The sequence below is a fragment of the Camelus dromedarius genome, chromosome 14 (genome assembly GCF_036321535.1).
Source record: "Camelus dromedarius isolate mCamDro1 chromosome 14, mCamDro1.pat, whole genome shotgun sequence".
NCBI classification, from domain to species: domain Eukaryota; kingdom Metazoa; phylum Chordata; class Mammalia; order Artiodactyla; family Camelidae; genus Camelus; species Camelus dromedarius.
Window position 1 is genome coordinate 45,831,879 of NC_087449.1, and position 22,791 is coordinate 45,854,669.

Genomic DNA, 22,791 nt, shown 5'->3' on the forward strand with positions numbered 1-22,791 from the left:
CAATGACTAAGATCACAGCCCAAATTTAACTTTCTGAATCACTTTCACATACAGGATTTCACATAAAAACATTTTAGGGTTGACAAGTCAGATACTACTTCAAAACATAAACAACACTACAAATTAATGCAGAGCAATCCAATCTAAGAAATGGGCAAAGGACTGAACATGTCCATCACAGAAGAGGATGCCCACATAGCCAATAAGCATATGAAAACGTGCTCAATATGCTTTAACTATCAGAGGAATGGAAATTAAAATCATAATGAAATACTCTTACCCTAACCAAAATGGCTAAAACTGAAAAGACTGATATCACCAAGTGTTGGCAAGAACATGAGTAACTAGAACTCTCAGTGGAAGTGGTGAATTGGTATGACCACTTTGGAATACTACAGTGCCCTCTTATTTGCAGGGGATATGATCCAAGATTCCCGGTGGCTGCCTGCAACTGCAGACAGTGCCAAACTCTAAATATACCATAGTTTCTCCTATACTAATGGGTAGCATATACAGTGTGAATATGCCAGACAAAGGGATGATTCACATCCACGGCTGGACAGAGAGAGACAGTTCGAGATTTCATCATGCTACTCAAAACAGCATGCAATTTAAAACTTATGAACTGTTCATTTCTGGAATTTTTCATTTCAAACAGAGGTTGACTGCGGGTAACTGAAACCGTGGGAAGTGAAACTGTGGATTGGGGGGAGGTGGACAACTGTATTTGATAGTATCCATCAAAGCTAAATACATACATTTTCTATAACTGAGCAATTCTACTCTTAGATAAATACACAAGAGAAAGAGTACTTAATTCCACCAAAAATGTAGACGACTTGTCTAATGAATGTACAGGAATAACTAAGAATTTGTCGTATATGCATATAATGAAATAATACCCAACAAAGAAGAATAAACTTCCACTTAAAACAGCAATGTGAATGAATCTCAGAGACATAACACTGAGCAAAAGAAGACAGACACAAAATAGTACATACTGTGTGGTTCCATTTATATGAAGTTCAAAAACAGGCAAAACTAATCTATGGAGCTAGAAGTCAGAGTGGTACCTTTGGGGGTTATCTATTGGGAGGGGCCACAAGAGAGCCTGAATAGGTGCTGGAAGTGTTCTATATCTTAACCTGGCAGGTGGTTACACGAGTATATAAGTATATAAAGGTAATCAAGATGCATATTTGAGATTTGTGCACTTTATTGTAAATTACATAAGTTAGATCTTAAGAAAAAAAGGAAAAACAGAGTTCAGGATCTTACCTTTGATGAGGTACGAGCACGTTGTTAATTCCTCCGAGCTTTGCATTTATCTTCAGGCAAAGGTTGGAAAGGGTTTGAGGTGAGGTCTTCACTACATTTTTTACCTGGACACACTGTGTAGCCATACCCAGGAGAGTATCTCCAACACGTTTCACCTCCGCTACAAAAATAAGTTTATTAATTAATTTTAAAATGTTTATATATTCTCCTAAAGTAGAGGGAAACCTCCCACAGATTAACATTTACAGAGTGCCTACTATATATTGTACACTGTGCTAGAGGCTTTTCATCTGTGGTCCTTTCATCTGCTAAACCCTAAGGGCAATTTTTTTTTTTTTTTTGAGTTTGGGTAGGTCCTCCCCATTTCCTTTTCTTCCCTCCTGTATGCCTTGAAAGCCAGCCCACTTCCTTTATTCTTCCACTGCCTGCCACCACTCACTCTGTCCCTTGAGGTTCCTCTTCCCACAGGACCCGTTTAGCAAAGGAATCAATCTTCCCAGCTCCTCAATCTCAGTACATACACCAGCCCTTTGAATTTTAAGGGTTTTTTTCTTCCTTTTTCCCCCCTCTAAACACTGAAGATAAACAGAAGGCAACAAAAGAAACAAATATAGAGAGGGTTGAATACATTTTATAAAGTTCAAATGGCTGGTCTATGTAGTTTCCAAATCCTTTACTTAGATGATAGCCGAAAGAACTTTGTATCATCCTTCTTGAAAGAGATACAAACCAAGCAGCTCCTTTTCTGGACGTGGTAGCCTCCCCCACGCTGATATGCCTAAGTGCTTTCCACAAGACAGTCCTAGTCTCCCTGCTTTAGGGATGATGGTAGAATTGCCCTGCATGCCCTGGCCCTCATTTCCACTGCATTTCCTGCCCTCCCTCCCACTTCCCCCACATAGGTTGGTTGGGCCATTCAGCTAGTCGCGGCCAAAAACTGCAGAAGTTAAGAACCCTCCAGAGCTCTCTTTTCTCTCTGCCATGGGGCTAGCAACATTCCAAGTAGCAACTGGGTCTCAGAGTGAAAATTATACAGAGCAGAGGACACAGTCTACCCTCAATGGGCACACAGCAAGAGCAAAAGATAAACTTCGTTGCTTTGAGCCACTGAGAGTTCAGGATTATTTGTGACTGGACCATAACCTAGTTAGGTATCCTGACTGCTATATCTCATTCAACATTAAAGGGGTCCATACCATATACTGGTGTTTTCCCAGGCAAGATAACCACTATTAGTTGTAGGCCCACATAGGTCATTTTCAGGTGCTTAAACATAGGCTCCACGCTGTCTGCACCTTGTGCGTACTTGCAAAAACATGGCTGACCCTGGATAGGCATTCCAGCATCCTTAGAAATTTTACGGAGCTGGTCAGTGAAACTCCTGTTAAAATAGAACCAGTGGCACAGTGCTTTCATTTCAGGGTATATTCTTAGCATTTATTTTCCCCTAAGATACTTCTTTCAGTTCTGTAAATTCTTAGCCAAAATTAGAAACAAACAAATAAACAAATCAAAAAAAAAAAATCTTTAACTGGTTGCCAAAAATAGACTGGCAGTTGTATCACTGCAATTACAATGCAGAAAGATTTTTTAAAAAAACATTCAAGTCAGTAATTCTGGACTGAAAAAAAGCAAGGTCAAAATTGCAGATAATGTGTACTGTGGTAAGTCTGGTACAAAAATAATTGGGTAAGCTTGTGTTCAACTGAGAACATGGAAACACATGGTCACAAAATTAGCATATTTAGGATTACATTCAAACTTGTAAAAGATGTGATTCAATAACAATGTCAAAAGAAATCACCACTTTATGAAAAAGCAAAATTCATTGTGAAGTTCTAATTTGGATCTGAGAAGTTACTTCAATCTATGTATAAAGCTTTCAGAATAATTTCTTTTGTGCATTTGCCAATATTTTGTAGGATTCCTTTCTTTCATCCCAGTTCCCTTTTCCTGCCTTGATTTTTTCCACCATTCTGATTAACTTCCTTTATATAGATAACTGCATCTGTAAGACTTGAACCAATGATCTTAGTCAGTGACCTTGCAGGAAAACAAGCTCACTAGTAAATTATAATGATTAAAAATGAACTAGTTTTTCTCTTAGCTGAAAAGATACAATTAATCCCAAAGAAAGCTTCACTAAGAACTCAAGGATTTGCCATCCGGCACTGCTTCAGCCTTGTTAGTCACAAATTTCTGCGCTAAATGTAGGAAGCTGAGTCAGATTCTTAACGTAATTCCCGTTTGCAATTTACTATAAGAACAAGGTCTTTTTCCTACAGCCAGATGGTGTCACTATAGGAGTCAGGGATTCAGTGCCAGTGCACACAGCACATTCACATAAAGATGGTATTTTCATATCTGGAAGGGATATTACTAAGCTGAAAATATGAAGATACTCACTTTAGTAAATCTTCCCTACATTGTTTCTGAGGCGCAAAACAAGCAACTGCCCAAACTTTAATTTCAATGCCAGCATAAAACTGCTTTCCTCGCATGTCCCAGACACCCTGGTTGGGTGTGGCTACCGTTTTATTCTTTAAAAACAAAAAACAAAAAACAAAAAAGAAACAAAAGAAAAGAGAAAAGACATTACAATCTAAGGCCATTTTAAAGTTGATGAGGGGATAGACAAAACTCTACTTGGTATTAGTCAAAAGACAAAAAGCAATAATGAGTAAAACTATGGGTAAATTCACTGTGGTGTTGTGGAAAAACCCTGGATTGATCTCTTTTTGACTGGTTGTTGGAAGAAGCTTGCTGAATAAAATAAAAGGCTTACCCGGCCTCCATACTGCAGCATTGGTGCTGGAAGTACCCTGCCTGTGAGCTCTGTCATTTCATTGTGGACAACAATACCAAATTCTTTAAGGTATGGATCAGGTCCACCCACCATGCTGTTACTCTTCACCTAAAGAACAGGAAAGCCTGCATATATAAAAACCCAAAGAGTACCTGTGTCCCATCAGGAGTTTTCTATTGTTTTTTTTTTTTTTTTTTTTTTTTTCATCTGAAAGCTAGCTTATCTTAGGGACCATGCCTTACTGACCAGTCTACTGATTTCTTCCTGTCTGTCAGGAGCAGATCTTGCTGTGGCTTTGATCATCGTAGAAGTCTGATTGTCTGTGAGCTTCTTTATACATCGCTGTCCTGCCACTATATTACAGACCTACCAAGAGGCAAAGCGGAATCAGTTTGTGTAATGGGCTTCTGTATCTTAAGCCTTTGCTGAACAGTATCTTACATCTTCCATTTCCGAAAAAAAAAAAAAAAAGAAAGAAAGAAAATTCTGTTATATACTGAAGCTATCTGTGCAATATATTTTAGAAATTAATACTAAATTCTAAAATTAGTTTAGAACATGACTCTTTTTTCCTCTTAAACTCATTCAAGAGATTATAGATTGGCAAAAGAAAATTTTGTTTAGCTTACCTCAAGTGGCAAGTATGTATGCTTTTGTTCTTGTCCCACTTGGAGACAGGGAAGATGGGGATATTTCAGCTGCAGACTATACTTTTGCTTAAAATATTGAGCTACTGTACATTCCATAGCTTGGCCATTTTCTAGCTGTAAGGGAAAACTATAGGAGAGAATGTCTTTTTTAGAAATTTCTTCACTTTTTTTTTTTTTAAACAAACAAACAAAAGCCTACTAACATTTTCTACCTTGACTAATCACTTAAAAAACAAGTCAATCTTTATCTGGCCATTTTCACTAGTATTTAATCAGGACAGCAACTCTGTTGGAATTTTCCATGTTTCTAGAAGCTAGGAGGAAAATAATTTTTAATTAATATGGAAAAGGGGGGTAAGGGTACAGTTCAGTGGTAGAGTGTGTGTTTAGCATGCATGAGGTCCTGAGTTCAATCCCCAGTACCACCATTAATAAACAAACAAACAAACAAACAAACCAAATTACTACTCCTTAAAAAAAAGAAAATGGAAAAAGAATTTAAAACAAGAAGAAGCTGCAGAACCAGAAAAATACAGAGACTCATTAGAGGTCAGTTAACACCTACAGATACAAATAAAATCTCTTCCTGGCTTCTTAAGAGATGATTAGATTCAAGTAAAATCTCTTGCTGGCTTCTTAGAGATGATTAGATTCAAATAAGGTCCTGGATCATCCACATATGTTTCATTTGCTTAACAGAACTTTTGGTATATCATAGTTACTGGGGCCACACATTCAGATCCCCAAACCAGGACAAATATATGTGTATTTGGAGGCCACAAGACCAAATACACGAACTCGAGACTGTGTGAAGATATTTGGTATAAACTGGGGAGCATGATTTAAGAAACTCTCCTTATTTGGCTCTTCCAGTTGACTAATTATCTCAAACACTTGGCATAATAATAACTTTAACTTTGCTTTTTTACCTGTTAATGCCCCCTACAAAGTAACAATGCATTGAGGATTATCTATGAGACTTTTAAATTGATGTGCTTTTAATTTTCATGCAAAGATTACATAGTTCCATAAGTATAATTATTCTTACAGGGTTATGTGAAGTAATTAAATAATGAAAAAGATACAGCTGTTTTTTTTTAATGGTTACTCTATGCCAGGAGCTTTATATATATATATAAATTATATTAAATATATATAAAATATATATTAACATTTTTTATTGAGTTATAGTCATTTAAAATGACTATGACACAGTTCTTTTTGAAACAAATGGCCCAATTCTCAATAGTGACCTCATAAGGCCTTGGTAGCATTTTTTTCCCTAGAGAATAAAGTCAATGATATAATATGAAGAATACAGAAATGTCACTTTACAACTCGAGAAATTCAAATGATGTGTACATGAGTTTGTACTGAATAATTTATTCAAATCAGACTAATTAATATACTGTATCTATTCAGATATCACCTCAAAATTTCAACTATCTAGAACAAAGCCCTCCAGGTGATTTTGATGTACACTTGTTTGAAAAAGTCTTCTGAGTAAGTAAAATAGTGTAAAGTTTATATAGTCAAGTTTATGCTTTTTACTTAGAAGAGCCAATATTTATGTTTCTGTCAGACATGAGTTTAATGATATTGATTACAGGAGTAAAACTTACAGATATGGTCATTTAAAAAGCATTTGCTTATGTATTTTCTCATTAGGCATAGTTCACAGTAAATTAGAGGTTGAGTGATTAGAAAAATGAGACTGGAGGAGTGAAAATGAGTGTGCTGCTGGAGGCATTCCATACACACGGACAGCTAGGAAGATGTGACAGCTAGCTACAAAAGGAGGAAGAAAAGTCCACATAAAGCATAAAGCAATACATATCTTCTCATGACAGCCTTTATGACTTAATAGATCCTTCCGGCCATGCCCTGAGAATTACGACACTATAATAAACGATGTTATAACGATGACTATGCATGATTATATAAAAGTTAATCTATGTTTCAGCATACTCTAAGAGGCGAAATGAATTAAAGGTAGTAAATACGTTTTATAAAGAGCTCTAACAAAAATATTTAAAACTTTTTTTAAGCTTGAGTGCTTAAAAGTGAAGATCTCAGTGATTTTTAAAATTACGATATGGGATACTAATTTCTCAAATGATTATGCTAGCTTCCTCTGTTACCAAAAACGTAATGGTATTATTTTAGATGCGGTTAACATACGTTTGATGACTGGCTGGCCGTCTAGTCACATTACAAACTCGATATTTTCGTTTCATCTGTCCACAGTGGGTTACTTCAACTTTAAGACCTGAAGTTTAAAAAAAAAAAAAAGGTCAAAACAATATTAATTAAAATCACAGAGACAGAAAAAAATGATTTGAATGTTGTCTTTGGAAAGGTTTGACATTGCACAGGACAAAAGTTGCAAAGATATGGGAACTATTTCATCACGTATAGGCAAAAAAGCTTCTGCCAAGCAGAAAAAAATTAGAACCCAGATGACTTAAGATTTGCAACCTACTTTAATGTATTGCATCATTCAATAAATATCTATTAAGCATCAGCTGTGTTTTGTGCTTATTCTTGGGTCTGGAGACAGCCCTAACGAAGTTTGCAGTCTAATAAGAGAAGACAGCTAAAAACAAGTAAGGGAAAAAAGAATTTCTCAGAGGAGAATAAATGAACTTGTCTTATTTCATTAAAATGGAAGTTTTCAAGGAAGTAAGAATAATACTTACTAAGTACCTGATATGTGTCAAGTATTGTGCTAGAAGCTTTATACATCTAGTTGCATTTAATTCTCACAGCAATCTTACAAGATACTTATCTTTAACTTAGAGATGAATAAACTATGGCTTACAGCAACTAAGTAACTTGCCTGAGGTTGCAATGATAGAACTGACTGGGATGGAATGGAAGCCCAGGTATGTCTGACTCCAAGACCATGCTCCTTGCAACATGCTGAGCTGCCTCTGAAGACCACAGTAATGCAAACACCTACCTCTGATTTCTTTGGTAAACTTGACACGCTGGGAGTCTGTTAGAGGTTTGGTCTGTTCATTGATGTTCTGAATGTCTAAAACCTCACACATGAACTCAATGATAGGCTGAGCCCGATAGAAAGCAGTTGCAGATACTAACAAACAAAGAAGAAGGATACTTAGCTTCCAGGAAAGGGAAAGGATCAAAAAAAAAAAAAAAAAAGTCAAAAGAATAAAGGGTAAAAAGAATCCCATCCTACCGTCAATATTGAGCATCATATTCCACATGGCAGGTCTCACAGACTGATGAAAGCCAAACCAAACCTCCCTGCCCCCTCCCAGAGGGTGGTAGTAACCCTCTGGAGGTGAGAAAAAGGAGCGCCCCACCGGAGTGTACCTGAAGGAACAAGAGTTTGCATGTTTCACAATAAAAACTTGAAAGGTCTTTCATTTCATTCTCAGTTCCATAAACTGAAACCAAATTTGATCTATGACTTATGAAGAAAACTTTCAATGGCTTCCTGCAACCTACCAAAAAGAGTCTGACATTTACAGCAAAGAATTCAAACTAAGGTACTAACCTCATGGAGGGAAGGTGTCTTGTGATAACATCAAGTGCTTGTACTGAGTCATCTGGGACTTCATTCAAGTGCCCGGCCAAAGCTTCTAAAAGTAACTGAAGGCTCACAACTGACACCCACTGAACAGACACTTTAAAGGTTTGGTCTTTACCCTCACCTGGAAGGGTCACTTCCATATCAACCTAAGGGAAAGTACATATACATACCTGAAAGACTGTTCAATATAGTATATGCATAAGGATATTTATTTTAACACTTTCTGTAATTGCAAAACATTGGAAACAACCTGTGTTCCATCAGTAGGGGAATAATTTAATATTGAATATTATGTAACAGTTAAAAACAAAGTATATGCTACAACATGGATGAACTTTGAAAACATTATGCTAAGTGAAATAGCCAGGCACAAAATGACAAATATTATATGATTCCAGTTATATAAGATACCTAGAATAATTAAATTCATAGAGACAGAAAGTAGAATAGTGGTTACCAGGGACTGGGGGAGGAGGAAATGGGGAGTTATTTAATGGGTACAGAGTTTCAGTTTGGGATGATGCAAAGTTCTAGAGATGGATAGTGGTCACGGTTGCATAACAACGTGAATATGCTTAATACCACTGAATTGTACACTTTAAAATGGTTAAAATAGTAAATTTTATGTTATAAATACTTAACCATAATAAAAATGTAAGTTAAAAAATAAGGTAGATTAAAATGTATACAAATGGAAAAATCTCCCAGGCATATTATTAAATGAGAAAATAAATCATAGAACAATATGCAAACAAATAAGAATATATATAAACATATGCATAAATAGCTAATGTACATAAAAATATCTGAAAGGATACATACCAAACTACTGTAGTAGTTTCCTCTGAAAAGAAAAATGGGATTAGGGTGCGGGCAGGTGGGGAGGCAGGAAACCATAGCATTCCTAGATTGCCTGAATAAGTTTTATAATGAGTATATATTTATGCATTGTTTTTCTAATTTTAAAAATAGATGTCTTAAAAAGTTATTGTGGTATTATAAATATTTTCATAAGAGGGTGTTATATAATCTACCAGTAATAAAAACTCCATTGTTCAGATTTAGGTAGCACTTTAACATCGTGAGAAATTTAGAATATATGGAAAGATGGCATAATCAATCATTAACTAAGGGACAAGAGAATACAGACAGAATAACAAATCTACCATCACCAAGAGAAACAACTTTTAAGAATTGAACTGTTACTAGGAAGGGAAACATTTTTGTCCTATGTAATTACTACTAAGTGACCTAAGTCTAATAAATGTTTCTTGCTGTTAACTCTTACCCTATCCCGTCCAATTGGCAGTGGATGTGCTGTGTACATGTTTCTTTTGCCATCATAGCCAGGCTGCCGGTCACCAAATATTTGCATCTTGAAGTGCCGCACCATTGTATCCACTACCTCCCTTAACGGTAATGGAGACAGTAGAGGTTAGTGCTAAGAAATGGCGAACAGTAAGGAAACTCTCACCATAACTTAATCATCTACATTCAGTTCACAACTCTTTGGAAAAAGTAAGAGTTAAAGTTACAACTGACTCAAGTAATTAAAAAAAAAGTTAACTAAAGAAAGGTAGGCAAGTGAACAAAAGCAACTACAAGATAAAAGAAAGAGAGGAATAAAAGGAAAATGAGAATAAAATTTATAGCATCCTCCCAATTCCTGCTTTCCAAAATCCTCTTCTATCATAAACATAGCCTTGTAAGAATAACCTATCTTAGGTATCCAAGTTTGGCATGCTCATAACTGAAGGATAAGTTTGTTATCAAATAAGCATTCTTATTCAAGTATACTGGCTTTGGAAAAGAAAGTGGGCAGAAATTCAGAAATCTGAGGATCAATAAATTTAATATGCATCGGAATGCATGCAAAGGAATAAGTCAACCCTTTTGACTAATGTTAGTAATTTATTATTCTGCATACTGTCTTGTTTTATTCTAAACTGCTTCCAAGTAGTATAGAGAAGAGAACGTGATAAAATATTCTCAGTTCATAAAGATTACCAATGTAGTTTCTTTCTTTTTAGAATGAAAGCCTTGCTCTCAATCAAGCACAAAGAGCTTTATTTAAGTGTTTTTGCATATATGCCAGATCACACTGTATGCAGGACCTGAAATAAACGCAGTTGTGGGGAAACAAGAGTCTACAGTTTAAGATGGACAGGTCTGAGTCTGTGAGATTTTGGAATGCCAGAGTCAGTGAAAAGTCAGGTGCTATGTCTTAGCAACACTAGTGAGCCCCATGTGTGGGGATTGTATCTTAAAAGCCAAAATATATCACAACTAGCTAAAGGCATAAGTATTATTACAAATGAAATCTTTGGGTAAGCCACATGTTTTCAAAACACACCAGGCAACTAAAAATAAAAACTGATAGATAAATATAGTCTTATACATTCCAATTATAAAAAGCTGACTTAAGAACAATACATTTTCAGTGGAAGGGTAATTTCTCATCCTACATTCTTAAAATATAACCATAAAGAGTTTTACAGTAAAAACATATTTTCACCTCTATTCTCATTTAACCTGCACAACAACCTTGTGAGACAAGTAGGGCAATGATTATTATCTTCATATTAAAGAGAAAAAATAAAAATTCAGAATGGGTAAGAGGCCTACCCCTGGTCACACAATGATTAAATGGCAGAGCTGTATGACCTTGGACAAGTTACTTAATCTCCCACATCTGTTTCTTCATTTGTAGAATTATGGTAATCATAATATCTTCCACCAAAGTTCTTACATTAAGCGAATAAATACACATTGAGTACGTAGAACAGTGCTTGTTACATAAGCCTGCTCCTTGCGGGACATTTGGTCCTGTCCAAAACACCCACAAGATATTTGGTCCATAAAGTATTTAGTCCACGCCAAAAGGTCCTTAATATTCAGTCATTCCTAGTCCTGTCCAAAATGTCCATGGAGACATTTGGTCCACACCAAAGGGTCCTTGATATTCAGTTCTGTCCAAAGCCATTTGGCATGGGTCAAATATACTCATGGATGTTTTGAATAGGACCAAATTTCAGGGACCTTTTGATGTGGAACAAATGTTTTATAGATGTTTTGGACAAGACAAAATGTCTGCTAACCAGCCTATTTCCTCTGGTATGCACAAGGATATCACTCCAGGAATCTTCCTCTCTCCTGAACCATCAATTTTTTTCCACTCTACTGAATGATTCCCTTTAGCATACAAATATGCTATAATTTCTCTCATCTTAAAAAAAAAAAAAAAAAAAAAAAAAAAACTTCCTTGATCCCACATCCTCCTAATCTGGACATTCCAGTTCTCGGCTCTCCCTTGCATCAAAATCCCTTGAAGGAGTTGTCTCTAATTGTTCTTCTCCTTTCCCTCTTCAATCTTCTCAAGTGAGGTTTTTCCTCCATCAAAACTGCTCTTATCAAGGTCCCCGGTGAGCTTCACATTGTGAAATTCAACACTCCTCAAACATTAGATGATCAATTCTTTCACTTAAAACATCTTCTCTTGCCTTCTCACTCTGTCCTGGTTTTCTCCCATCCAAGTGGCCTCTCCATGCCAGTCTCCTCACTGATTTTTCCTCATCTCCCTAATTTTTAAATATTGGGTTACGTTGGGACTCAGTCTTGGAGTCTTATTTTCTCTAACCACATTCACTTTCTACAAGTTCTCAACCAAGCTTATGGCTTTATCACCAATATGCTGATGACCCTCAAATATTTGTCTCCAGCCTGGACCTCTTCCCTGAATCCAACCTCACATTTTTATGAGGTGCTTTGTCACACAATAAACCTGTTCCTCGCAGGACGTTTGGTTCTGTCCAAAACATCCAACTTCCTGCTTAACATCTCGAAGGGGATGTCTTATAGACATCTCAATCCTAACATGTCCAAAACACAGATCTCCTAATCTGTCACCCCTGTTGCTTTCTCCCATAGTTGTCCCCACCCTGATAAACGGCAACTCCATTTTTCCATTTGCTCAGGACAAAACCTCTGGAATCAACCATGACTCATTACTTTCTCACACACCTCATGTTCAATCCGTGAACAAATCTTGTTGACACTACCTTTAAACTATTTGTAGAATCTGACCACTTCTTTTCACTACCACTTGTACCACACAAGTTCAAGCCACCATTACTTTTCACCTGAATCACTACAAGTGCCTCTGAATTGATTTCCCCGCTTTTCACCCTTACCTGCTAGGGCTCATTTTTAACACAGCAGCCAGAATGATCCATTAAAAATCTAAGTTAGTCACATCAAATGTCAAAACCCATTTAATCAGAGTAAACACTAAAGTCCCATGACTACCTACAAGACTCTGCATGTGAGGGCCCTTTAGAATTTCTCTAACCTCAACCCGCATCACTCTCCCCCTCACTCATTCCAGCAATACAGGCCTTATCTGATGTTCCTTGAATATACCGTGCAAGCTGCTGCCTCTGTCCAGGATTCTCTTCATGCAGATATCCCTCACCTCCTGTAGGTTTCTCCCCAAATACCACTTTTCAGTGAGACCTTCCCTAACTACTCTTTTAAAACATTATCTGTATATACATATATATACACACATGTACATATATATGTATATATGCTTACACATCTTACATAATATGTGCAATATATATGCATATGCATAACATATACATACACACTATATATACAATTACAACACATATAACCAGTGGCTCACTCCCACCCTCATATTCTATCCCAGTTTTATTTTTCTTCACAGCACTTATCACCAACTATCAAATAATACGTTTTGTTTGCTTATTCATTTATTTTTGGTCTTTTCCCTCATTAAAGTTCCTCAAGAGCAGGAATGTTTGTCTGTTTTGTTCATGTTGTATTCCCGGAACACAGAACAATACCTGACACACAGTGAGCACCCGACAGAACACATGTTGAATGGATCAATGTTAGCCACTACCACCACTTCTATTACTATCACTCTCAGTTATACAACAGCCAAAAAGGGCTTGCATGAGATTGAACTATACCAGAAAGCCAAATTAATAATCTATAATGAGAGAAAAAATCAAGCAGCAAAAAATATTTCACTTAACAGCAAGAGTATCCTTGGAAAGATTGGAAAGACAAGAACTGTAATATTAAAGACTGCCTGAAATCCCAATGTGGAAACAGAACAAAGGACAGTGGGTGATCTCAGAACACTGTAAGACTATCTGCTACAGGGATATGTCTTCATACTTGGTAAGTTCCTGGCACACAGACCACAAGGCTTAAATCATCTCATCTAGACCCCTCTGGGATAATGCTAGAATTAAACAGAGCTTCTCTCTGAGCTTACTTTGTTCAATATGCCAAAACAATTCTTCTGTCTTTACATTTATATTTTTCTCATATCCAACACAATAATAAAATTGTAATTTCCAGATGTCTATTTTCCAATGACGTCAATGTCTTCATCTATGTTTATACATTTCTGCTGCCTTTAGACAATGAAAGAAAGGCCTTTCATCTTCATTCATTAAGTATGTACTGATTGAACAATGATGTCTCCAGCACTCTGCTAGAATCTGTGGAGGATACCCAAGTATAAGACAGCAAAACTGCTATCAGGAAACTTACCATCTTAAGAAAAACAAAGTCTACATATTATAAGAATTTAGGGAACAATATGATTCATAATAAATAAATTATACGTATTTAAATACACATAGAAGTCTACTCTTTCTAAGCCTTACCTGTTGACTCTACGAGGCCGTTTTTCTGGTTTAATGTCGACATCATAATGATACACATCTATTTTAGGAATCTGAACCTGAAAATGATTGGCTAACAGTCGAATTGGTTTTCCAACAGTTCCAAGGCCAGGACGACGAGGTGGCTGAAACAGGCTGGCTGGAGGCCCTGAAGAGATTGAAAGACATTTGATGTGCTCTTTGGTTGTGAAGGATAATATTCCCTTCAGATCATGATGACGATGGGCTGATAACAGCTACAATCACTGAGATCTTATTATTCACTGAACATAATCTGATATAAAGAGTTTGGAATGTCTTTTGACCTAAGGTTCTCTAGATTTCTAAATATTTTGCCATGTTGCTATTGTTTTGAATATGGAGGACATCAACATTAGATATAGTATGATGAGGTATACTGTATCTCAGAGGCAGTCTACTGTATAAAATCTTTTATCAGCATCAGTAGATCCATAGCTAGGCTTATAAAATTATGTGCATTTTAATAGTACCATCTTAGTACCATCTCTAAACTCTGGGGGCCATCACCTGTTAAGGCTGGAGATGATCCATTAATCCTCCACAAATTAATCTACTTTATTATAGTTTGCACAGACTGTAGGAGATTAAACAGCAGCTATATTTATCAATTTAATTGCTAATTTAAGTAGTGAAACAACACCAATAATGCTAGACTTTCTTGTCTATAACCTGATATTTTAAAAATTTGGACAATCTGATATTTCTTGATCATAAAGTCCAGTTTATTTCTTCAACAGACATTTACTCATTTATTACATGTCTAACCTGTACTGTGGACTCAGGAAAAAGAGCCCCCTCTGCCTTCAAGGAACTTACAGTGGAGACCAGTGGTTCTCAACTTGGGGGAGTTTTTGTTCCCCAGTAAACATCTGGCAAGCTTCTGGAGACCTTTTTGTTTGTGACAACTTGCAGGGGGAGGTGATACTGACATGTAATGGGTAGGGGCCAGGGATACAGCTAAACATCCAACAATGCACAGGACAGCCACCCCCAACAAAGAGGCATTCAGCCCAAAGTATCAAACAGCACTGAGGATGAGAAACCTTGGTCTAGACAGAGCAGTCATTCCAAATCATTCCACTGATGGCTCACAAGATATTCTGTAAAAAGAAAGGATCCCATAAGCTAAAGAAACTGCCTATTCTCTCCCCTTCTTAAAATTCCAATATATATTATCATATTAAATTCTCTAATAAGTCATGTAACAAATAACCTGTTTAACTCATCATTTACCCAACTTATTTTTCTCCAGAACACAGACACACATGCACACACACACACACATACACTAACTCTCTCTGTTTGTAAAATCAACATCTATCAATTTTCAGTAGATAAGGATTTAGGGAAACACAGTTTGGTAAACATCTGTCTACAGAAAATCTTACTCCTTTTTGATGATAATGTCAAATGGACAGTGGCCTAAAAAATAAACATCTTTTCTGCTATGAATAGGTGTGGAGTAAAGTGAGCTGTGATTGCAAAGGAAAGTTACAACACATTCTCTTGTTGCAATGGTATTTCACCAAGAACAAAGATAATTCACTAAGGAGAGAAAACTTTGAAGCAAGAAGCTGTTCTGGTCCAACATCACAGGAAAATCAAAGCAAATACTTCAATGAAATTTGTGTTGACAGATCACCACATACTAATTCTTAAAGTACTGAAAATCTTTTCACGTATTAAATTCATTGTTCATTCTTCCCTTAAATTATACTCATCCTCCAAAACTCACGTCAAGTGTGACCTCCTCAGAAAGACTTTCCACAGTCTCCCAAACTGGACGATGAATCCTCTGTGTTTCCAAGACCCTCTGTATAAGGGAGCACTTGCACAAGTATGTAGAAACAACTTGTTAAACTACTATCTCCTCGACTAGACTGTAAACTCTTAGAAGAAATTGACTTCTAGTTCATTGTTGCCTTCTCAATACCTAATTCAAAGACGAGCACATTGTAGGAATTCAACAAATGTTGAACTGAACAGCACCAACAATCTGAGTAGCAGTTTCAGATAGAAACCAAACAGAAGCCTAGTCATTTCTAAAACAAAAGAATTGACAATTATTTTTCATTAAAGCAAAAGGACATAATTCATAATAAAAATATTATTATAGCTTGGGGTTGAGCTCCTCTTCTGGTGGACAAGATCTACTCTGGTGTGATAAGGTGTTTATAAACAAAGTAAAAGGTAAGTAATAAATAGTATCGGAGGTGGACAGGCATGCTGAACTAACCCAATTAAATCATATAGATAAGTCAGTCCTGCATATTCCAAGATACACTTAAGTAATCATTGAATCACAAATCCAACTTTATGGTATACATTTAGAAACAGAAATCTGGATCAAGTGACTTGCCCAAGGATACACAATTTTGATTTTAAATCATGACTAGCATCTAGGTCTCCTAATTCCCAGTCCAGTGCTTTTTTCCCCCCAATATTCTTCACAATCCTATGGCATCTATACCTCTCTGAAGTATTTTATGTCAAAGAGACAGAGGCAGAGAAAATGAAAGAAAAGAGATTAAGAAGCAGAGAAAAGTAAATAGTGTGTTTCTTTTCCCTGGCAAGAGAGAAAAGTTAGAAGGTGAGTGATCATTTCTTTTCATAAGTTTAGAAGATTTATTTAGAAAACTACATTCTAAAAACTATATTCTATATTCTTTTCCAAAAGCTGGTTTATTTGAATTATCAAAAATATTTATGAAGAAACAAAGCACAGTGACTAAGGCTCTGGAAGCAAACCACCTGGGTTTCAATCCTGGTTTTACCACTCCGTAACTGCGTGACCTAGGGCCAGTTTCTTAGCCTCTCTGTGCCTCAGTGGCCTCATCTAAAGTGGAGAAGATGTGGTAAGAACAGCATCTATCTCCTAAGGCTACTGTGAGGATCCCATGAGATGGTGTATACAAAAGGCTTAGCACAGTGCCTCATAATAGTAAGCACATGATCACTGTTAGCTATTATGACTGCACTTGCATAAATGTTATAGCCAGTGCTCTAAGGTCTTTATATTGGGAGCATCTCCAAAATTTGGTGACCAAGTCAGAGAACTACATCTTTCAAAAAGGTAACAAATACAACCCAACATAAACCAGATGAAGTCAGCTAAAAAGAAGAGGAGGGCATTAGACTAGGAGCCAGAGGACCGAGACTCATCCTCATTTCATCACTCAGCCTTGAGACCTTGGTAAAGTCACTGAAGCTCTCTGAACCTCTTTTCTCATCTGTAAGATGGGGATAATACCTGCCTTGCCTATCTCACAGAGGATCAAATGAGCTAACAGCTGTGAAGGCACTTTCCAAATGGTAAAGCAGTATAAAAATAAAAGTTATCATTAATGCAAGCAAAATAAATGGTAATCTAATTAAATCTATTTCTAAGTTATTGTTGTCAGAAATTGAAATTGGACGAGGGAGAGCAGAGCAAGACTAAGCATGCTTCAGTGATTGTTCCAGAGAGGGAGGGCACTGGCACTGCATCCATGAGCTTTAACAAAGAAGCAGAAAAGCTTCTCTGGGTTCTTAAACAGCCTGGATGAAATATCCCACAAGATTACCAACTCCCTTTGCTCTGATTCCATGCTCAGCAAGCAGCTTCTTGTTATTAATTGGGTTTCCAAGGTACTGTGACACCAAAAAAGGAGTTTGCTAGACAGCAGACAAGAAAATATTACAGTCAACAGAAAATATCTATGTGACATTTTGGTTTACTCACTAGTGTCTTATAAATGAGAATTAATTTTCCACAATCCTAGGTGAACTGATAAGCCCTCAAACCTGCAAAAGCTAAAATCAAACCAAAAATAAAAACAGTCTTTGGGATGTTCCTAACACCACCAGGTTGATCTTTTCCATGAAATTTAGTTAGTATACACACTTACATAGTCCCTTTCATTATCAGTTCATAAAAGCAACAGTTGATTCAATTATGAGTTATTAAAAGGGGAGAGAGGGAAGAAATATTTGTTGAGTATCTATAACACATTATTCTCTACAACAAGTCTTCTCACATAGATTATCTCATTTCATTCTCACAAAAAACTTGTAGCACATAATTATTATTACCCCCATTTTATAAATGAGGAAATGGAAGTCTAAAGGAACAAGTAATTTGCCCACGGTTCTACAACTATTAAATTACTAGACTGTATTTGAACAGAAGTCTGTTACGTTCCTAAAAACCTGATCATGCCTTTAGCCTGGGGACATAGCTGCAGTAACCCAGTGTAATACTCACACTGAGGTTTATCAAATAATATTAATGTGGCAAAACCAATTTATTTTTTAAAGGCATATGAAATTTGATTATGAAGGCCTTTAAGAAATACTTCAAGGGGCAAATTAAGGTGTGGTTTAATCATTCAGCTATGTAAACAAGTGTTAAGTAAATCTGCAAAGTTTTTCCAAACTCAAATGGTAGCCTGAATTTTCTATGCGTTAAAAAAATGAAATGCTCTACAACTAAGTCCACTGTAGATAAGGTTTAATAAGTTAATTCTATCACAGCCCCTAAACCCTACCCTGCTTAGCCAAGACATTAGAAACTTGTTGGAGTTCCAGGTAGAAGCACCTGCCTCCAATCTTCAGGGCATCTATTACAACCTGGAATGGTTCCTTCGATTTGGGCAGTCAGGGAGATAACCAGAGGCCACTCATAACGATGGGGACTTACAGTTTCTAAAGCACTTTCTCCTTCATTTGATCCTCACAACTACCCATAACCCAATTAGAAGACACTCGGGGCATTAAAGCCTGTGCTGGAGCGCGCTGGCTGGTAACTCGCCTGTCACTAAGGCGAGTTACCAGACTACTCTGGGTCTGTCGTACAGACTGACAAAAAACAGAGGCATAGGACCATATTCTCCAAGACTTCAGGGCCTTTGAGAAAGGGTGGGCGCTTTGCCCCTTGGCCTTCGGGGGGTAATGAGAAGTGTTTAGGGGAAGTTCTCCTTCTTCCTCATCTGAGGGCTCTGGCCTGTCAGTGCAAAGAAAAATAGGGGTGTGGCCCAGAGCCAAGAATGCCCCTGGTAGTAGGGGAGGAGGGTGTCCTTCCCGGACTGGTCCGGGCCAGGCCTCCGCCAGCACCTAGCACAGATCGTCCCCACTGAGGCCCACACTGGAGGCCAGACCACCTCCCTGAGGTTGGATCAGGTCTCCCCTCTACCTGGGAACGCGGGTCACCTTCCTGGACCTCCTTCCCTTAGACCTCGAGAATTTGCGAGTCTCTCCAGACTGGGGTGCGGTCCCCGCCCCCCAGAGGCCCGGGTCAGCTCCCTCTGCCTTGTGCTATGTGGGGCACGGGTCCCCTTCCCCAGGCCTGACGGCCCGAAACCAGGGACGCATGAGCCGACAGGGGCCACCAGGAGCGACCGGCCCGCTGAACCACCCCCCGCCCTGCCCAGTCCCGGGGCCCGGTCCGGGGCCCAGCCTGAGCGCGCTCCTCACCGGGTCCCAGCGCCTCCATGGCGGCGGCGGGGGCCGCCTCGCCCCGGTCCCCGGCGCCTCCTGCTCCGGGCCCCGCCGCCGCCGCCGCCGCCGCCGCGTAACGCTTGATCTCCGGAATATTGGCGCTGGAGGGGCGCCGCGGAGACGCGGGCGCTGGGCAGGGGGCGGCGGCGGCGCCCGGCCCGGGGACGGGGACCCGGCTCCCGCAGCTCTTCCGGCCTCAGCGACAACAAAAACAATCCCCGCCGCCGCCGCTGCCAGCTGGAGCGGGAGCGGGAGACAGCGCGCGCGCCCGCCAGGCGGGGAGGGGGCGCGGGGCGCAGGGCGCACGCGGCCCGGGGTCCCGGCTCACGGAGACGGCGGGAGCGGACCTAGGCTCCGGGTCCACCCAGCCCGGTGGAGGGCGGGGGCGGGGGCGGGCGCGCGCCCGGAGGGGCCAGCGCCCCGAGGACGTGTCGGGTGCGCGCGCGCCCGCCTACACTGCCCTGTAGCCCTAGGCGGCTTTCCCAAGCAAAGTGCTGTGGGGGGCTAAATGTGGTTCTCCCAGAGCCTCCCGACACACAGTGCCCAGCAAAAGATCGGATTCCAAATCCCGCTGATCCACAGACACAGCTCTCCACTTCCGTGAGTGGAAAGGGTCCTGAGATTCACATCATGCATCTCTCTTCCTTCCTTCCACCTCAAACTACTTCTTTCTCTTCTGTCTCCTCTGTCTCCACTGTCCTGGGACAGAGAACACCAGGGACACCACAGACGCAGCGCTGTCCCTCCATTTCTTCATCCAAGACTGCACACCCTTCCAGCCAGAAAGCAGCACGGGAATGGACCATGAGGAATAATGCATTCTCTCGCTGACCATGACAAGCATTTCTGCTCAGTAAGTCACCAGTCGCTTCATAAAAGAAAAGTCTTACTTTTTCGGATGACTTCACCTTAGCAGCCAAGAGCCAAGGGAGAAATAACTCCCTCCAAGGTGGCCTGGTCAGCCCAGTAGGCCCAGCATCATTGGTGCTTTCTGTTGGAACTTTGGACAACATAGAGCAAGAAACAGTTTCTACTCTTCAGAATGTGGGAGTTCTCTGTCCACCAGTTTAAAAGGTATAACTTGTATGTGTTGTACTCTTTTGCTAGAGCTGCCATTACAAAGTACCATAGACTGAGTGGCTTAAACAGCAGAAATTAATTTTTTCACAGTTCTGGAGGTTAGACATGCAAGATAAGGATTGGTTTCTTCTGAGATCTCTCTCTTCTGCTTGTAAATGGCTATCTTCTCCCTGTCTCATCACATGGAATACTCTGTACAAGTCTGTGACCGAATTTCCTCTTCTTAAAAGGACACCAACCGTACTGGATTAGGGCCCGCCTTACAGACTTCATTTTAACTTAATTACCTCTCTAAAGACCCACTTTCCAAATACAGTTGAATTCTGAGATAGTAGGGGTTTGTATTTCAACATATGAATTTTGAGGGGGACACAATTCAGCCCATAACATGTATAGTGAAATTCATTTAAACACCTATCATGTGCAGCCATAGAACCAAGTAATTTTTGTATGATAAAAATTATTTTAAAAACATCTTTGGGGCACACAGTGGCCAGGCACTCTGTTATCGGATTCACATGTCATTTAATCTTCATACTCCTCTGTAAGGTAGATATTATTAAGGAAGGTATTTGTGCAGATGAAGAAACTGAAGCTCAGGGAAGCTAAGAAAGTCAGGCTCTGCATTACATGATACGGCAGAGGAGCATGGAAAAATTGGAGTTCTAAATCCTGCATTCTAGCCCTAGCTGATTTCGTCCCTGATTGACTATGGAATTGGGACTTTTAATCAAGTAATTGGATTCTGGTCTGCTGGTACCATACTCCAAGCTCTTTCCATAGCACCATGCCACTTCTCCGTTAAACCAGATATTAACTGGAAACAATGATAAGGGACAGAAAGTTTGAAGGGGAGGAAGTATTCACTAAATGAACAGACAGGTTGACAGTTAAGAGGATAAGAAAAACCAACTAAACATCAAGGTTTGAGTTAAACCTAGTAGCCACCTTCCTTCCCCACCCCAGGCTAAATTCTTCCCACAATTTACACAGTGCTGGTGGCTTCCAGCCTGATTTGAGGCTGACTTTCCCCTTCACACTTCCTAACAAATTTTCCCCGTATTCTATTTGGTATGCTGAGCAGAGACCATAGCTTGTTTCCTGTACTGAAAATAGCCTCAGAAACCTGAGTATGAAATGAAACCCCATAGTTTCCGTCAGGACAGCAATGTCTTAGTCCCTCAGTCTCTCATCCCTGTCACCCTTGACCGATCTGATTATCTACATCCTCCTTCCAAAACTCACTCCCACTCAGGCACCCACTGCCCGCTTTCCAAAGACCCTTCTGACTGAGCCCTCCCAAACCAAAGTTCTGTAGCCGATAAACCCCCCTAAACCTCAGCCTGCTCGGCAAGCCCTCTCTCCACTTCCTGCTGTGGTGGAGAAGCTGTGCCCCAGAATACCACTTCCCCTCAGCTCTCTCTGATGGTGACTGCTTGTTCTCCCAAACCCCACACAGCTACGGGACAGGGTGGGGGATGGGCAGAGAATTGGCAATCGATTTGTCCCCATTGCACCAAACCTTGAATTCTCATTCTCAAATTAAAACCACTTGCCATCTGGCCACACTACCACAGGTCCTCCCTTGGTGGTATAATTAACTCAGCTCCTGGTCTTATGTCTCTGTTCAGGCCTGGCTCCCATTATGTTGTAAATCCTTGAGGGCGGGGCTTATGCCTTATTCAGGTATTCAGGTTTGTGTTCTGTTGCCTAATATGTTACTTAGCACCAAATACGTACTCAGGGAAATTTATGGAATGAATGAATGAGCAAGTAATGTGTAAACCGTGGGAGCTAGAAACTGTCCAGTGGAGGAGCCTATGTGAAAAACTCTGGGTGAACTCCCAGCTTCTCCAGAGCACAGACTTTCCAATCAGGTAGTCCTGGGTTCCGGTCCCAGTTCCACAACATACTAGCTCGAAGCTCCTGGGACAAATCCCTTCACCTACTGCTCAAGGATGTTGTGAGGAGGAAGCTAAACCATATAGGTGTCTGTTCCTGTGTGTCTAGCACAGAGTAAGTGCCCAACAGTAACTCATTCTCCTCCCTTCTCTCCTTTCCCCCAGCTAAAAACTACTCCCCTGCTGCTGTCTTGCTGCCCCTTGAGAGACAGTGAACTCATGATCCCAGTTCAGTTCAAGAGAGGGGAGCAGAGCCATCAGCAGTGCCTATTTACACGTCTTGTGTCTGAGCCGCCTG

At 39.5% G+C, this 22,791-nt stretch overlaps 1 protein-coding gene across 3 annotated transcripts in view; it reads right to left on the reverse strand.

Moving 5' to 3' along the window:
• The window catches only part of LOC105086955 (argonaute RISC component 4), a 33,481-nt gene extending 13,688 nt beyond the window's left edge, over positions 1–19,793 (reverse strand). The window contains exons 1-14 of one of the 3 annotated variants that reach the window (XM_064493768.1): positions 15,773–19,414; positions 13,999–14,164; positions 9,582–9,702; positions 9,116–9,137; positions 8,258–8,439; positions 7,937–8,073; positions 7,697–7,831; positions 6,916–7,003; positions 4,714–4,861; positions 4,331–4,450; positions 4,064–4,192; positions 3,685–3,818; positions 2,475–2,659; positions 1,279–1,438 (exon numbers count right to left, since the gene is read on the reverse strand). In XM_064493768.1, the coding sequence (XP_064349838.1) occupies positions 1,279–1,438; positions 2,475–2,659; positions 3,685–3,818; positions 4,064–4,192; positions 4,331–4,450; positions 4,714–4,861; positions 6,916–7,003; positions 7,697–7,831; positions 7,937–8,073; positions 8,258–8,439; positions 9,116–9,137; positions 9,582–9,637 (1,496 nt within the window). In that variant the 5' untranslated portion in view covers positions 9,638–9,702; positions 13,999–14,164; positions 15,773–19,414. Of the gene's footprint in view, positions 1–1,278; positions 1,439–2,474; positions 2,660–3,684; positions 3,819–4,063; positions 4,193–4,330; positions 4,451–4,713; positions 4,862–6,915; positions 7,004–7,696; positions 7,832–7,936; positions 8,074–8,257; positions 8,440–9,115; positions 9,138–9,581; positions 9,703–13,998; positions 14,165–15,772; positions 19,415–19,488 lie in introns of those variants that run through there. The other 2 variants (XM_031464724.2, XM_064493767.1) reach the window with 2 other exon arrangements.
• Between the last annotated feature and the right edge of the window lie 2,998 nt (positions 19,794–22,791).